The sequence below is a fragment of the Falco biarmicus genome, chromosome 1, assembly GCF_023638135.1.
Source record: "Falco biarmicus isolate bFalBia1 chromosome 1, bFalBia1.pri, whole genome shotgun sequence".
Taxonomy (NCBI): Eukaryota; Metazoa; Chordata; class Aves; order Falconiformes; family Falconidae; genus Falco; species Falco biarmicus.
This window is the reverse complement of record NC_079288.1, coordinates 104,167,456-104,180,112: the sequence shown is the minus strand read 5'-3', so window position 1 is coordinate 104,180,112 and position 12,657 is coordinate 104,167,456. Positions and strand designations below refer to the sequence as shown.

Below are 12,657 nucleotides of genomic sequence, written 5' to 3'. Positions count from 1 at the left end.
CTGGTAATCGTATTTGTCTCCTGGTTCAGCGATTAGTGCTCTCCCTCGCGCACCTTCGCCTGGATGGCCAATGTCCCTTTTTGCAGGCACTGGGTTTTTCACACAATCGGCTGTTCTTTTCCCCACATCTATAGAAAAGAATAAGAAAACTGAAGCGTGTTCACGCGATCCTCAAGCTTCTTCTCTTCTTCATGGGAAAGGAAGGCATCGGCAGCCTTTTTTCACAAGGGGGGGGAGGCAAACCCTCTTGGGGGGGGGGGACCAGGCAAGACTCGGGACGGCAAAATCGCTCCACAGGCCTGCACCTGCCATGCAAATCTGCCAGGAACAATCGGCCCCCGACAAGGGGCTTGTCTGCCCAGGGCAGGGGGGTGCTAGGGAAGGATGCTGGGGCAGCGCTCTGAGGGAGAGACCCCTCCTCACCTTGATCCCAAAACAAACTCCAGATTTGCTAATGTGGCTTGGGAGTCGGGGGGCTGGTTCCTGCCCCTCCCTGCAGCCCTTTTCGCTGCAGTGTGCACAGGGGGGTCAGGAAGGACCCGGCTTGGGGCGAAGGCGGGGACACAACCCCACAACAGCCTGATTTCTCCCCTCCACAGAGCACCCTGGTACCCTGCTGTGTGGGGGCATATTCTGACCCCCAGTTTAACCTCTCGCGAGGTTTGTGGGTGCTGCCATAGGCTGGTCCCCCCAGAATTCAGGGTGCAGGGGGGACCCTGGTGTGGGCAGCTCTGGTCCCCCCCAACCCGCAGGAGACCCACAAGTGGGTGTGAGCGAGACAGCACTGGGAGGGGTCAGGCCATCCCGCCCCTGCAGCACTGTCCCCTGCCTTTCCCCCGGGGGTGTCACGCCCCCGTTCACCTGGGGCAGGCAAGCCATTAATGCTGGCTCACGACTTGTGAGGTCGAAGTGTGGATGGGCTGTATCCAAAGGTCTCTCAGCAACACAGACCCTAAACTTTTAGGGCTATTGGGTCGCCTCAGAGTTCAATCTTCTTACAGCAAACAAAGCCTTTCTGAAGGTCTCCCCCTCTCCCGCACACAAGCTCAGTGTCCTTTATTTCTGGGCTGTGTGATAAGCTTAAATCATTGTGCTCCCATTTCTTGATCGTCGCCTACTTTGGGCTTTTGTTCCCGTAAAGTAGGATTGAGTCTGGCAAAGGGGCTGAAGTTGAACAGTTTGACCCTTGGAGGACAGTTCAGGCAGTGGGCAGCAGCAGCAGCAGCAGCACTCCCGCTCCCCCCGCTGCTCCCAGCCCCGTGGCTCTCGGCGGAGCAGCTCGACCCTCACTCCGCCGGGGCCGGCCGCAGACCACACAAGCGCCTCTTGGACCTGCTGCACTGGGAGGGTTGTGAGGACTCAGTAGCCAACTGATCCTCAGTTACCTTGTGCTCAGCCCTGCGGAGAAAACCACTGCACCGCGGCAGGCTGGCGGCAGGAATTGGGCTGAACCCCAAAAAGGCTTGTAACACCCAAAAAGGTGTAACCCAATGGGTTACACGCCCCGGGTCTGGAAAAAGCTGGGCTTGTGCCCTCCTGCTGCCCCCCAGCACCGCGGCCGCTTTCCCCACTGCTTTGCCACCTCCGCCTAACGTCTCCATCGCTTTCACAGGGGTGACAGAAGGACAGAAATCTCAGTAATCGGGGTGGGGGCAGAGGGCCAGGCCGGCCCAGTCACAGGTGACTCTGCTCCGCGCTTTAAGATGCTGAAAATGAAAGAATGTCCCTTTGTGTCACTCTGCCAGGATGTCGGGGGGACCTACAGATCTTCCATTTTTCAAAAGGAGGCGAGAGTAGACTCACAGAGATTTTCTAATAGATCGGCTAAATCATCGTAGTGGGCAGCCACTGATGTTAGAGGAGGACGTATCCAGTCACAGTCCTTGGCTGTAGAACGGCAGCACACGGAGCCAGGCTGTGAAAGCCAACCCTTGAGTACACCGAGCACCATTCGAGGCAGCCGCCCGGCTGCGATCGCTCTCGTGGGGAGTGAGACAGGCCACAAACTCAGCACAAGCAAGGGACTGAGCCATGTGCGTGTTTGCAGAGTGCAGGGCGAGAAGTTGGCTGAGATTTTAACTCTTTCGTCTATTTTGGGCTTTTTTCACCACCACCAAAATTCTGTTTCAAAACCCGACTCCCCGAAAGTGCCTCAGTGAGGGAGTTCCCACACAGGGAGGACACCACTCCACCCTCCGGTTTTTGTTTTGTACATCCTCGCCGTCATTCCTTCCCCGTCGTTCCTTCCCCGTGGGTCTATCAGACAGAGTGAGCCTGCTGACCCCAGGGGCATGTCGCCAGGCCCAGCTATTCACTGGGGCTTTCTGCCCCAGAGGGTGGTCTGGAAGAGAAGTGGGGAGGGGGGTGGGGAAGGCTTTCCCGGTGGATTGACAAGTTGTGGTGTTGTTTTTTTTTAAAGTCTTCTTGAGCCTATGTTGTGTCCAAGAGTTGCGTTTGACAGCTCTGAGCAAGGACCGCAGCCCATGCGCTGGGACCATGGCTCTCCCGACTGCCAAACCACGGAGGGACATGGCTTGTTCTCCCCTCAGGCTTGTTCTGCTCCTCACAGAACCTGCTGCAAACAGAGGGGAAGGGGCAAGGGCAGCCCAGGGCTGTGCCTCAGCACCCGGCCTTGGGGAGCAGATGCATCCCAGGGGCACGCTGCCTCCAGGGCAGAGCGGTACCACTGCTGGCAGCCACAAAGGCAGCTTCCCCCCACCCTGGAAAAGTTGTGTATTCATTGTGTGCCGTCCAAAGCTCCTCTGCTGTCCCTGTCCCCGCAGGGGTCTCCCTCCAGCACCCACCTCTGCCATCCCCCAGGGCTGCAAACCATGGCAGATGCGCTCAGAGAAGCGCGGCGTCATGTCTGTTGGGAAGGAGCTGTGAGCCCAGCGAGCCCACCGCTGACCATGGCCCCAAGCGCCGCATCTGTGTGTGTGTTAAACCCCCCCGGCTGGTGACGCCGCCCCCTCCCCGGGCAGCCTGTGCCCGTGCCGGGCCACCCTTTCCCTGAAGACTTTTTTCCCCGATATCCAGCCTAAACCTGCCCTGGCACAGCCTGGGGCCGTTCCCTCTTGTCCTGTCGCTTGTTCCCTGGGAGCAGAGACCGACCCCCCCTCACAGCCCCTGTCAGGCAGCTGTGGGGAGCGGTCAGGCCCCCCGAGCTGCCCCCACTCCAGGCTAAGCACCCCCAGCTGCCCCCCAGCAGCCTTGTGCCCCAGCCCCTTCCCCAGCCCCCTGCCCATCCCTGGGCACGCTGCAGCCCCTCAGTGTCCCCCGTGCAGCGAGGGGCCGAGCGCAGGGTGCGAGGTGCAGCCCCCGGTGCCGAGCACAGGGCACGGTCCCTGTCCCGGCCCTGCTGGCCACGCTGGCTCTGGCACAAGCCAGGCCGCTGCCGGCCACCCGGGCACGCCGCTGGCTCACGCCCAGCCGGCATCAGCCGCGCCCCCGGTCCCGTCCCGCCGGGCAGCTCCCCGGCCCCCGGCCCGCAGCGCGGCGTGGGGCTGCGGTGCCGCGAGCGCAGCGCTCCCAGCACGGCCCGTTATTCCCCACGGCCCCCCCCCAAAAAAGCCGCAGCCCCCCAGGGAGCGGGGTCCGGCGTTGGGGACCCCCCCCCGCTCCCGCCACACACACACACCGGGGCGGGAGGTGCCGCCGCCGCCCCTCAATGAGAGGCTGAAAGGGAGCCGGCTCCGGCGCGCGTGGCGCGCGAGGCACCCTGATTGGCCAGCTGCGCCTCGCGACCCCCCCCCGCCATTCATTAAGAAATTAGCGGCACGCTCCAGCCGAGCGCGAGGCACCAATGGCGCGGCCCCGGCCCCGGGGGGGCCCCCGGCGCCCTCCATTGAGGCGCGGGCGGCGCGGGCGGGGCGCGGGGGCCCCGGGGGCAGGTTTGATTGTTCCCCGCGGGGTATATAAGGGGTGTTAAGGAGGGTCGTGTGCCAGACACGCAGCCGCCGGGCCCCGGGCAGCTCCGCCGCTGCCGCCGCCGCCCCGGGGCGCGTGCCAGCGCCGCGCCCCCCCCCTCCCTCCCTTCCCCTCCCCCCCCGCCACCCCTCCCCTTCTCCCGCCCGCCCCGTCGAACCGTTAAACCGCGGCCGGGCCGGCCGGGCGAGGGGTGCCGACCGGCGGCAGGATGCTGGTGAAGGCGGAGAGCCTGGCGCCGCCGGCCGAAGACGAGCTGCTGCTGCTGGGCCTGGCCTCGCCCGCCCCCTCGCCCTCGCTGCCGTCCAGCGCGGAGGAGGAGGAGGAGGAGGAGGAGGAGGAGGAGCAGCAGCTGCGGGCGCTGCGGGCCGCCTCGCCGGCGCGGCCAGTGGAGGCGCCGGGGCTGCGGCGGGCGGAGGGGAAGCGGCGGGCGGGGCGGTCCCGCGGGGCCCCGCGGCCGGCCCGCACGGCGGAGACGGCGCAGCGCATCAAGCGGAGCCGGCGGCTGAAGGCCAACAACCGGGAGCGCAACCGCATGCACAACCTGAACGCGGCGCTGGACGCCCTCCGCGACGTGCTGCCCACCTTCCCCGAGGACGCCAAGCTCACCAAGATCGAGACGCTGCGCTTCGCCCACAACTACATCTGGGCGCTCACCGAGACCCTGCGGCTGGCAGGGGCGGCGCGGCTCGGCCCGGAGGCGGCGGCGGGGCCGGGGGGGGGTGGCCCCGTCGAGGGCAGCCCCTCGCCCGCCTCCTCCTGGAGCGGGGGGGCCGCCAGCCCCGCACCCTCCGCCTCCCCCTACGCCTGCACTTTATCGCCCGCCAGCCCCGCCGGCTCCGCCTCGGACGCCGAGCACTGGCCGGGCCGCTTCGCCCCCGCCCCGCCGCCCCGGCGCTGCCTGTAGCCCGGCCCGGCGGTGCCGGGGCTCCCCCCGGGGCTCCCCATCTGCCCGCTTCCCAGGGCGGCCGGGGCGGCGGCACCTGCCAAAGCAAACCTGCTTGCTCTCGCCGATGTGCACTTTGTCCCGTTTCCCAGATCTGTCACCGGGGCTTTTGTGTCCCCCATCCCCTCGCCCCCCCCCCGTGCCATCTGTCCCTTATGATTTATAGGCGGGGAGGGGGTGGGAAGGGGGGAAAAAAATAAATTGTTTTGCTAGGGGTCCGGGTTAGAAGTCATTGTATAATTTGTAGGCTTTGTGAGGGCTGAATGCAAGCGTGGAAATTTAGGCTGAACTCTCTATCAAAAGAAAAAAAAAAACCGTAGAGGAAAGGCGGGGGGGGGCCGGGGCATGGGGAGGGGGGGGACCCCCTCATGCATTATTTATTTCGACCTTTAGGGGACGAGGAACTCCCCCCTTCTTTCAGGAGATTAAAAATAAATCAACAGACTGAAAACCTAAACAGACACGGAACATTACAGCGATCAGCCACACACGTGTTCACATTTATTTATTGTAAAGACAGATTTCATGGAAAAGATGTATTTTTTTGTATAATTTACAGAGTTTATTCCAGTATGTATTTACAACTGAAGAGCAAAGGGATTGTTCTTGTGATAAAATATAAATAAAAATCTCTAATTTTCATAACTTTCGGGTCGTTGCTTTTGCTGCTTTACGTGCCGGTGGCCGGCACCCATCCTTGCCCCTGGTGAAAGCCAGGATGTGGCAGGAGCTCGCAGGGCCTTGGGGTGACAAATGCCCCCCCCCCAGCAGGTAGCTGGTGACAGCCACCTCTGCAGGCAGAACCATGGCAGCGCTCAGGGCCACCGGAGCTGCTGTGGCCCCAGCAGGCTGACTGACGGGCAGTTCAATTCTGGAAATTTCCTTTGACTTCTTAAAAGAACCCCCCTTTTTTCTGCAGAGTAAGAGTAAGACTGAGCTCTTGGGGATGGCAGCTCACCACTGGGGTGGGGGTGGAGCAGGGAGAGAAGTGGATCCGAACCAAGGAAAATCTCCTGGGTTTCCAGCCAAGTGGAGCCGCAGGCTGGCTTTAGAGGGGACGGGCACCATCAGAAAGATGCACATGGCTCAGTCGCTGCCTCTTGTCGTGGCGTTTCATTCCTGGTCTTGGGTTCCTCATGTGGCTGGTAGCACAGTGTGTGTGTGTATATATATATATATAAAGTCAGTCTGGTGGAAGTTTACCGACAGTGTCACTTGTGCCTCTTTGTACAGAAGACACTGCACAGCAAACACTGGATGGATGGATGGATGGATGGATAAACTGCTCACTGCACCTCAGGCTGATGGCTCCTGGATTTCACAGACAAGGCTGTAGGAAAGAAATGTTACTGAGTCAAGAAAAAAAAAGCAGCATGGGTTTAAAGAGGAACAGTTTCTCTGTCTCTCTGAGGGGTGGATGAAACTCAAGGCACAGGCAAGTCCAGGGGGTTGAGTTCGGTCATGGCAGGCAGCCGTGCTCAGCGTGGGTACCAACAGCACATGGCCAGGGATGTCACGACTTGGGGGGGGAGAGATGCTGGAGGCCGCCACGGCCCCTCAATCATTGCCCCCATGCGCCCGGGAACACTTTGTGACTTCTGGGTACAAACACCTGGAAATCATTAAAAACCGGCAGAGGCGCCTGAATGTATTAATTAAATAAAATGTGCAGCACATGAATCCCACCCGGTGCCCCCTGGATCCTGGGAGCAACGTCCCAGAAAGGGGTGGGGGTGGGTGGGTGGAGGGGGGAGAAAAAAAACCCCACAAACGTGTGAAAAGAGAATTAGTGAAATTAGGTTAGGCCAATAAAACGTGCGGGGGTTCGGCCTCCCCCCAGCCCCGCAGCCTCGGGCGAGCAGCGCTATCTAGCCTGATCTATTGTTTCCCCCCCTGGCAGGGGGGTTATTGTGTGATAAATAATTCCTTAAAAAAAAGTGGGCGCATTTGCATAATCACTGCTTTGATGTGGCCAGCAAGATGAAGCTGTGTCCCCCAAATCTGCCACGGGCCAGAAGGAACAAAACAAGAGGGAGCCTTTCAATCCGCTGGCAGTGTGTGGGGCAGCCCGTCGGGAGCGGGTTTTTCACTCTCGCTCTCTTTTAACGACCCCTTTTAATGATTAAACTCCAGGAATGCCAAAAAGAAGGCTAGTGCCTCGCTCGCCCTCTCCGTCTTTTCTGGTCGGGTCTCATTGTCCTTCCCCGTTTCTCTCGTGCTTTTAAGAGGCGCTGGAGTAGGTGCCTTCGGCTCTTCAAAGGCCGGGAGGGATGGGACGTGCTTCTGCTCCCTTGGTGGCGAGCCAGAGCCAGGCAGGAGCCGGAGGGACGGCTCGGGTGGCTCAGCACCAGGATGCTCTCTCCAACAGTCCCCAGGGAGGGACGCCGGGTCTTGCCCGTTTCAGCATCCTTGGAGGTATTTCCTTCCATCCCAGGTACAGACCCTGTTAGCAGGAGCATTACCCATCCTGCCAGGGCCACGGCAACAGGAACCACCATGGGAAAAAGCACAAGTAGCGTGGGAGGATGGGGCGTGAGGGCCAGGAGAGGGATGTTCTGCGGCTGAGTGCGGGGTTTAGGGTGGGAGCCATGCAAGCCAAACTTTCCTGGTCCCTGGGCAGGGCTGCCAGCACGGCTGGAGATGCCCTTGGAGGAGACGGGAGGCGGAGGCAGTTCTGGCCAAGGGTCAGCTGGAGAGGCCGCGTTCCCATTCACCCACGTCCCAGTTTTAACTTTGACTGTGGCCAAAAGAGTTTATTCCCCTCTTGCTTCCCTCTAAACCTGAAGGAGTTTATTTCCCTCTTCCCTTTTTTTCTTTTATTTCCCTCTTTTCTTTCTGAAGACTGATTTTTGGAGGTGGTGGGAGATCCTGCCCTGACCAGAGCTGTGGCTCCCCAGAGCATCGGGAAATCAGCCCGTGGCTGCAGAGACAATCGCAGCCAACCTGGAAGTGGACCAGGGGATGAAGGATGGGAAAGCATCTCTTCAGATGAAGTGGAAAACCTGGAGGTGGTTTCCATGGCAGCACCTTGCCATAATAACACGTGTTTATGATCCTTCTGTGTGTTGTATTTTGGCATAAAAGCTTCTCTGTGCCGTCAGCACTGGAGGGGCAGCTCTATGGCCCCCGAGGGGGTTTACAGCCCTCCTTGGCATAAGAATAGCGACAAGAAGCCAAACTAGTGCCGGTGTGACAGCAGCCGCACCCCAAGGGCTTGCGCTTGCTTGCTTTCATGTCAGACATAAATCTTTCAGCGTATTGCCATAATTAAAAAGAGCGCCCCTGACACAGCCCTCATCTGGCTGGCGGCTCTGAAGCACAGCTTTCGCCCTCCCTCCTAGGCGAATGCTACAAGCCAAGGCAGAGAGCTGGCCACTCGGGCTCGGGCACCTCGCTGATGCTCACTGAGATTCAAAATGAAGGCAGAAGACCTGGGAGGGCTGAAAATTCAACTTAGGGAGTTTTCTCAGTAAAGCTGAAGACAGTGAGGCTCAGCATGAAGGGTCTCACTAAAGAAGCAAATTTCCTAAACCCTTATTCAGGTGCCTCGGGCTGGGGTTCAGGGTCCATTGCTCCTCGGGTTTTATTGGTTCGATCATTTTGTTGCCACAGTGATACTTGGGTATCCTGATGGTGAAGAGGTAATGCCGTTATGCTGGGAAAGAACCAGATGAGGGTTCACCTGCTACGGGCCATCCTGTGGTGCTCCCTAATGACTCTGTTATTGAAATGTGTATGACATTAAGTAATTAAGCACACACTGGCTGTTTTTTTGACACTGGGTACATCAGTTATCGCCTAATGTTGCTGTAATTGAAAGGACTGGTCATCTGGGATATTAAACAGATACATCTTTTCTTGCGTCCTCTAGGAAAGTGCGTACGCCAGTCAAGGAGATTTAATGAGAGCCCACCCCAAAATATTTGTAAAATGTATTTTTGTGCATGTTTCTCTGCAGATGAAAAGCAAGACCCCACGCAATCTTCGCATTGCCACCTTCAGCCTTGGGACAGACAGTCCCCTGGCGGTCCCCAGCCTGGCAGCGCTCTGCTCCATCCCCCGGCTGCCCTTTAACTCCCCCCCAACCCTCTCATTTCCATTGCCGACAAGGCAAGTTTTGCCTTTCATCATTTCAGGCTGGAGAAGTCGGTGGGGCACACACCTTCCCACTGCCTCGCCTCAGGCTCTGCCTTTCCCCACAGGCTGGGGTTGGGTTGGTGGTTTTTTTTTTTTTTTTGCAATTCACTACTTTCTCCTCGGGGACTTGGCCTTTCACTGGTTTCATTTGCTTGCTTTGTACATAGTGGGGCTAGTCCTCAAATTTCGGGCTCATACTCCTCAGATGGGAATTTCATAGTCTCTTCTCCCTAAACTGATTTAATGCCGAAAGACAGCGAAAGCTTTTAAGCAGATCTCTCCAAAAAAAATATCACCTTTTCATTTTGATGATGTTTCAGAAGTATTTCAGAGCAGCTGCTGGGGGAAGGGCCATCACCATCTCAGTTCCCATCGCAGCCGAGCTCCTCCAGCCTCCGAGGGTCCTGTTGCCCACCCTTGCACTCTCTGCCATGTTTTTATCACACGTCCCCTCTCCACAGCCACCTCGCAGAGCCCCGACCAGTGCAGGGGTTACAATGAGTTGGGGAGGGGGTTCGGTACCTGGGGGCTCGGGGAGCTGGCAGTGGGGCTACATGTCAGGGAAGGGGACTGGCACCCCGGGGGCATGAGCCACGAGTGGCAGCTGCTGCTCCAGCCATGGGGTGAGGGGAGGTCCTGGGGGGCCAGGAGCCCCCCGGGGGTGGGGGGGGATGCCGGCCGTGCTGCCCGGGGGGCTGCAGGTGGCTGGGGATGTCTGGGTTTGTGCCCGGCTCGCTCTCCCTGCCATGCTCTCATGGGACAGGGCACGTGTCCTCCAGGCACCAGAGGACATGGGTGGCAGAAGTGGTGCGAGTTAGGGGGTGGTGGAGAGGGGCACGGCCCTGGTGGGGGAAGGGATGAGGTCGGCCTGGCCTTGCTGAGAAGGCCGCACGTTGGTAGGGGATGCCAGCGCTCCCGGCACTGCCAGCAGGAGCGCATCCCAGCCTCACACAGTCACAACTCCAGCCCTGAGGCGCTCAGCTGCTGCGGAAGCCTGGCAAAGCCCTCTTTCCCAGTTTGATTTCGGGAAAGGACCAGAACCAGATCCCAGATCCCAGCCCTCCTAGACAATGGGAGCGCTTGGACCCCCAGCTTTGCAGCCAGCGCCCTGGGCCCCCGGCTTTGCAGTATTTCTGCTGCTATTTGGGGTGTTGCTTTGCCTGGCAGCCATCAAGCCCTTGCGACTTGCTGCCCCCCCTCCCGCCTGTCCTGCAGGCCGCTCTCTGCCTGGGGAGGGGGCATTTTGAGCATTCTCTGGGGATGTCAACAGGCCGTCTGTTTCCCTTGGCTGAAGTAATCAGATAAACTCAGCGTGAAGGAATAAAAGTGCGCCAGGAGCAAGGCTAACGGTGACATGAATCTAAGCCGGTGTTTTTCAAGGCAGGCTAGAAAGCTTAGCAGGCGAGCCCGCCTCGGCAGCAAGCGGCTCGGCAGCTGCACCCAGTGGCACCTCCAAGCTGGTCCACGGTGGAAAGGAGCTACTTGGCCTCAGCCCATCGCATCAGCAGGGAACCAAGCAGCGTGAGCTGCCCGGGTGGCAGCGCGGGCTTGCCCTTGCAGACCAGTGTTTGGGATAAAGGCAGGTGTCCCAGTGAATGTGAAGTGGCAATTCAGGATCTTGTGAAGTGCCAGGCTGCCCGTAGGGTCAAGAGCCGCCAGATATTTTGCAGGGCTTTGCAGAGGCATAGGAATGGGGGCAGGGGTTGGAATTCATCACCTGGAGGGTGTGAATCACACACCCCAAATCCTTAAGGGCTTGTACTTCACACATTTTGCCTCCATTATGTGTGGATTTGGCCCATGCAGACCCGATTCCCATACCATACAGGCAAAATCTCCAGCACCCATCTTTTATACAGCAATCGCAGTGCTGCAGCCCGCTTGCATGAACAGAAATCCTGGTGGGATTCGTTCTTTTTTAACCTGGTGTAGGTTTTTGTCTGACTATGGGGCCAAATCTTACGTCTTAAAGCTTAAGACTCTTGCAGAGCAACAGAGCAACAAGCTAACTGATACCTTTGACTGAAGGATATATCCTGCCTTCAGCCTATGGTGCTGCCACATTTGTGCGGGTCTGGCAACCTTCTGGCAACCTTCTCATCCCTGTGACTCCTTGAGCCGAAGTCAGGTTTATGGTTGAAGAGAGCTAATACTCTTGTGATGCTAAGATTTAAAATAAAGCCTTCAAAAATTGATTGGATAAAAAAATTCTTTGGACTGCTGCCTGCAACGGAGGGTTGTTCAGCGCTTTGCAGCGGCCAGCAGCGTGCGGGGAGGGAATACGGATGCTGCTGGGGCGGCTGCAACACACAGCCATCCCCTTTCCCTCGCCTCCCCTCCCCCTTCTTTTATTAAAAAGAAGAGAGACTGGACCAAAGCTGATGGCATATTTACCTTCATGAGTTTTAAAAAAAGTTAATTACTGCTTGGAGCAAGTTGGTATGGCTGTCCTGAGCTGTCTTTTATTAGTAGTCGCCTTCATTAATTTCCCTCGCTGGATTTGCTGCTAATAGCTGCTTGGTCCTGGGCAGCACAAAGCAGCATCTGTGCCATTGAGCAGAAAAGCGGGAGTCAGGCAAAGGGGGGCACTGGGGGGGTGACGCCGTTTGCAAATCAACCTCTATTAACGTGATGGCCTGCTCCGAGGGGACGGCAGCCCCAGTAGCCGGCACGGCCGTTTGGGCTTCACTTGGCTGTTACCGAGGGAGGAAAGGCAGCCGGTGCCAGCCAGGGTGACCCTGCCTGTCATCGCCGTGCTGCCAGGGCACCCCTGGGTGCTGGCCGTGCTGCATGGGCACCCCCTCGGGGGGGAGGGGGAGCGGGGTGCTGCACCTGCCTCTACGAGACCCGTGCACTCCCCTTAGTGCTGCGGGTGCTCCAGTCCTGCAGCACACGCTGCTGCGAGCAGAGGCAATCACTGAATCATGAGTAAGTCGGTATCTTTTGATGAAAGACATGCTGCATCTTAAAAATAGCTTGGCAGCGAGATGTCCTGGTTAAAGAACGGGATGAAGTTCCGTTTGGAGGGCGGCCACGGGCAGGCCGGCGGGGCTGGGGGCACCACGGGCTCACAGGAGCCAGGGCAGCGGGTGGCGGTGGGGGCCCATAGCCCCATCTGCTCCCTGCAGAGGGACACGGAGGTGATGTCATCCAAGTGGAAAAAAGGAGGATGGTGTGTGCCGTTCCAGGAGAGGCTGCTGGGGAAGGCACCCAGGTGCTTCTGTCCAAGGCAGCAGGTGACAGTGGCAGTTATTGGTCAACACGTTATTGTAAATATCCCCATTCCGGTTGTTTCAAGGGAGCAGCGGTTACAACAGTGCATCACACCACCTGTAAGTAGTGCGCTTGTCCCAACACGTATGCGATGCCTAGAGATACAGCTCTGCGTGCTCAGGTCTGCTGGCCGGGGGGCAGGATGGGCTGGGACAAGTCCCGTGCTGGGTGCCAGTCCCATGCCTGGAAGAGCAATCCCACCCCTGCTAACAATCTGTATGGTGGGAAGGAGATCGCTGAGGAGGCTGGTGCTGCCGTGTTCAGTATTGGCGCTGAGTTTTGCCAAGCAGAAGCGATTTGGCAGCGCAGGCTGTCTTTCTGAGCTTGCTCACGTGAAGCTTTCCCCTCAGTACCCATGAAAAGCTCTTTCTAGTAAA

The 12,657-nt window shown here is 58.7% G+C and overlaps 1 protein-coding gene across 1 annotated transcript; it reads left to right on the top strand.

Annotated features, from left to right (window-relative positions):
• Positions 1-4,084: 4,084 nt before the first annotated feature.
• Positions 4,085-5,540, top strand: NEUROG2 (neurogenin 2). The gene has a single exon (XM_056356243.1). The coding sequence runs from the start codon at positions 4,136-4,138 to the stop codon at positions 4,829-4,831; it is 696 nt and encodes a 231-aa protein (XP_056212218.1). The 5' UTR covers positions 4,085-4,135; the 3' UTR covers positions 4,832-5,540.
• The last annotated feature ends 7,117 nt before the right edge of the window (positions 5,541-12,657 follow it).